This window comes from Diaphorina citri, unplaced genomic scaffold (assembly GCF_000475195.1).
Source record: "Diaphorina citri unplaced genomic scaffold, Diaci psyllid genome assembly version 1.1 scaffold4660, whole genome shotgun sequence".
NCBI lineage: Eukaryota > Metazoa > Arthropoda > Insecta > Hemiptera > Psyllidae > Diaphorina > Diaphorina citri.
The window spans coordinates 7,662-11,348 of record NW_007382055.1 but is presented as its reverse complement, the minus strand read 5'-3'; the positions used below and the strand labels follow the sequence as shown (position 1 = coordinate 11,348).

General features: G+C 39.0%; 2 protein-coding genes across 3 annotated transcripts in view; both read right to left on the bottom strand.

The window, feature by feature from the left end:
• Nucleotides 1-220: 220 nt before the first annotated feature.
• On the bottom strand, nucleotides 221-2,665 carry LOC103521167. 2 transcript variants are annotated; one of them, XM_017448730.2, is made up of 2 exons: nucleotides 1,079-2,665; nucleotides 221-380 (listed from the first exon to the last, which is right to left on the bottom strand). In XM_017448730.2, the coding sequence occupies exon 1, from the start codon at nucleotides 2,004-2,006 to the stop codon at nucleotides 1,104-1,106; it is 903 nt and encodes a 300-aa protein (XP_017304219.1). In that variant the 5' UTR covers nucleotides 2,007-2,665; the 3' UTR covers nucleotides 221-380; nucleotides 1,079-1,103. The 2 variants fall into 2 exon arrangements, with proteins under 2 accessions (XP_017304219.1, XP_008484496.1); XM_008486274.3 differs by lacking the exon at nucleotides 221-380 and adding an exon at nucleotides 474-760.
• A 386-nt stretch (nucleotides 2,666-3,051) lies between these two features.
• The window catches only part of LOC103521168, a 7,544-nt gene continuing 6,908 nt past the window's right edge, over nucleotides 3,052-3,687 (bottom strand). The window contains exon 3 of the mRNA XM_008486275.3: nucleotides 3,052-3,125. Coding sequence (XP_008484497.1) covers nucleotides 3,052-3,125 — 74 coding nt within the window. The remainder of the gene's footprint in view (nucleotides 3,126-3,687) is intronic.

Here is a 3,687-nt window from a genome sequence, read left to right as displayed (position 1 = left end):
TCGACTAAACGGTTAGAGATATTGTAAATGTTACAACAGAACACCCAAATAAGCACCATTCAATAGGATAAGGAAAGTCGTGTGGTGTTCACACCAGATATTTTTTCTGCCGCGTTTGTAATTAATTGTCTTAATATTAAATAAGATTCCCTAGTGCTACTAGTGGCTATCTTCTTAATTTCTTCACTCGTTACCGATCTAGTCATATTTTTACCATACTCCTTACCCAACTCTTCTTTCCATTTCCATTTCCTTGGTTTGTACCTTACCTCCAAGTTGTTTCCTCTATCTTCTGTTTCTTGGTCTCGTAAATTTGTATTGAGGCACAATTCCAGTGGCAGGTGGTCCGCCGCTGTCGCGATTTCCAACACGTTCATTTCCTGAATATTGGGAAGATTAGTCATATTAGTGACAAAATAATCGATAACGCTTTTACCTTGGCCTCCTATGAATGTGAAGTTACCTGGTATATCGCCTGGCGATCTTCCATTTAGGCAATATAAAGCATGTTTCTCAAATAAATCTAGGAGTAATCTACCTCTTGTGTTCACTGTTTTATCTAGAGAATTTCTCCTTGCTTCCAAGATGGTATCCTCGAATATGGTATCTTCTTCATCTTGTAGGTCTCCTATCCGACTGTTGAAGTCCCCACATAGTATAAAATTACACCCTGTATGTGCACTTTCTACCTTGTCGAGGGTTTCTTCAAATACCTCAAACCAAGTGTGCGGGTTGTACGACGGGTTGAAATATACCAGGCCTAAAATTATTTCAGGTGACACGTTTTTGATTTTTACAAATATCCACATATGACACGAATCAATTATCTCAACGGAAAAGGTTTTGTCGATCATAACCATAAGTCCACCACTCGCATGTCCCCGAGATTTTTCTCTTATTGCATCAATGTAAAACTTATCGTACTTATCATTACGAAAGCTGTTTGTGTAGTTTTGATTCGAGACAAGCCAAGTTTCAACTAGGCATATTATACTCGCATCTTCAAATTCGCGATGTTCGTACCAGTTTTTTATTCCCTGGCAGTTCCACATAATGATCCTTATGTTTGTATGCTTACCTTGAGGACTCGTATTCATTAATTGCTATGCTTCTTCATCTCCTTGAGTTCCGTGGTCCATATGGTTTTCATCTTTCTCCTTCACCTTCTCAATTTGCAAGAGAGTTTCCTGAGTTGTATCTTCATGATTGAATTCTTCAGAATCTGTGTAGAATTCCATATCTTCTTCTTCTTCGTCACTGTTCATTTCATAATGTTGAGCATTTGGTTTTCTTTTCACTTGTTTCCCTCCATTTTCTGTTCTCACTTCAGGGGATTCAGACGGTTTTCGTTTCTGTCTCACTTCTTCCTTCTCTTCATTGTTCCCTCCATTCCACACTACACCATCTATATACAATTTGTCATACCTCATCACAGCCTTCCTACCTTTTTCTCTCATCATTTTCAACTGTGGGTACAATCGTTTCCTCGCTTCTACTACCTCTTTGGTAAAATCCTCTTGTATTCTTACCGTGGTACCTCTCAATTCTCTCCTGTTTCGAATAATATCAATTTTCCTTCTGATTGTTGTCAGGGTTACTATAACTAATCTGCCTTCGCTACTTACTTTACGTCCTACTCTTTTGATCCTATCTATTTCATGTAGTTGGATATTGATCTTCATCTGATTTTGAAAGGTATTTAAAACCATATTTTCCAACGCTTGCCAAGTTTCATTTTGTTCCTCCTTGAGTCCATAGATAAGGATGTTCTTTTGTCTCCTCTCCCGTTCTATTGGGTCTATCCTCTTTTCCAGTGATTGAACTTTTTCTCTCATTTCTGCATTTGACTCCTTGATTTCATCTACCTTCTTTTCAATAGCTTTATTGGTGTTGTTGAGCTTGGATAGATATGTCTTGATGTATTTCGCCTCTTTCTTCTGACTCATTTGCATTTCTTCTAAACGTTGTAGAATAGCGCTTTCCGCATCTTTGGAACCGGAAGCCATTTTTTAAAATATTGTCCTGATTTTAGGCGTTCTGCAACACTATCTTCTTTCTGTGTAAGTTCCGTTCACTAATCACTATAACACCATGCACGTATAGGTAGTTATATATGTGAGTATACTAAATAGGTATCTATGAATGTATGTTTTATGATTATGAACTTTATCCCAGTGCACTGGTGACCCAGTGTCACTACTCAGGTGCAATAGATTGTAGGTAGGTTTGATGTACCTGATATGTATGTGTTATGTTTGTTTAGTATTTTATTTGGTAGGTATTATCTGTGTTTTTGTTTTTGTCAAGTTTATTTTGATTACTCCGGATTATTGTGGCTGAGAAATGTTCATGCGCACTGACACTGATTAAACTTGGATTGACCCCTCCTCAACTTCAACGGATCAGGGAGATAGAGATTAAGCGATTAGTTAACTTGAAAACTTTTTCGTTGAAAATTAATTCAAAAATTTCATTTCTAATTTGACGACTAATATTGGAATTTCCGTTGATTCCAACTACTTCCGCGTGAATTAGAATACTTAATAAACTTTTTAAACTTATTTAATGAATCTTTTAGTCACTAAAACTCTCAATAACTATAAATTACTGCGAACAATTTCGGACCTCACACTTTTACGAAGTTAACGCATCGGCGCCATCTTGCAAACTCTTATTGTATTGAAACAATTTATTTGTATTGTTTCAGAACTTAGTAACCTTCGAGCCCAGTTCATATTCTACCTCTCTTCCGTTTCATTTATTCTTGATTCTTTTCTTTGTCCTGGTATCATACTATTCTTGGAGGATAGGCCAGTTTGATTTAGCTAACGATCTCTGTAACTCTTTCTACGTTAACCTCTATCTGAAACTATTTGGATGAAGGTTCAACTATACCAGAAACGGATGATCTATACTGGCGTGTCCGGAAACGAATTTACTACCATGCAGGATAATGATACCGCCCCGGGCGGGAATGACCACAGGGCGAAGTGCTTACAGCAGACGGCAACTACGTAGCTTAGAAGTCTGGACTGGGGACGTGAAACAGGATTATATCAGCTGAGATCTTCTGAGGCCATATTCTTTATACATGCGATAGACCAGCTTAGTCTGGCATTCCGGGACTGGAAAAAGTGGGTTCAGAACTTAGCTTATGTTGGAAACAGTGTACTATTAAACTAGTCAAGTTACCACCTTACGTCACTGTCTGCTTGGCTACGTAAACAGGAAGATATGACCAGTCTTAATCTGCTGTGAGACTTTAAATCAGTTGTAGTAGACCAGGCTTCACACATGTCTGTTGTACTTTATCAACAGGGAGTAGGGGGATCCAGCTTAGTCTGGCTTTGGTGACGTTAAACACGAGTCAGACCAAACATTACTCTGGCTACCAGTAGGTAGGACGCCTAAAACTATCTTCCCTTCCTATTCAATGTATGATGACGAAGCTAGTCTGCCTGGGGACTTCAGTAGAACATCCCAACAGAGCCGTGGTTCATCGGATCTTGCGGCTGGTGACTTTCAATAGTAGCAAGTAGACAGGGGGCTTTAGTATAGGTCTGGTCTCTGGGGACTTTAAAGACTAGGGAGTGAGCAGCTTAGGTCTTGAGCCATGTTAGGGGACGCTAGTTATAGACTAGGGAGTAGAACCGCAAGCTGTAGTCTGGCGTGAGAGAGAACGTTGGT

What these genes read in the sequence shown, in the direction of transcription:
- LOC103521167 (XM_017448730.2), bottom strand. Translation starts at nt 2,006, where the DNA reads ATGGCTTCCGGTTCCAAAGATGCGGAAAGCGCTATTCTACAACGTTTA.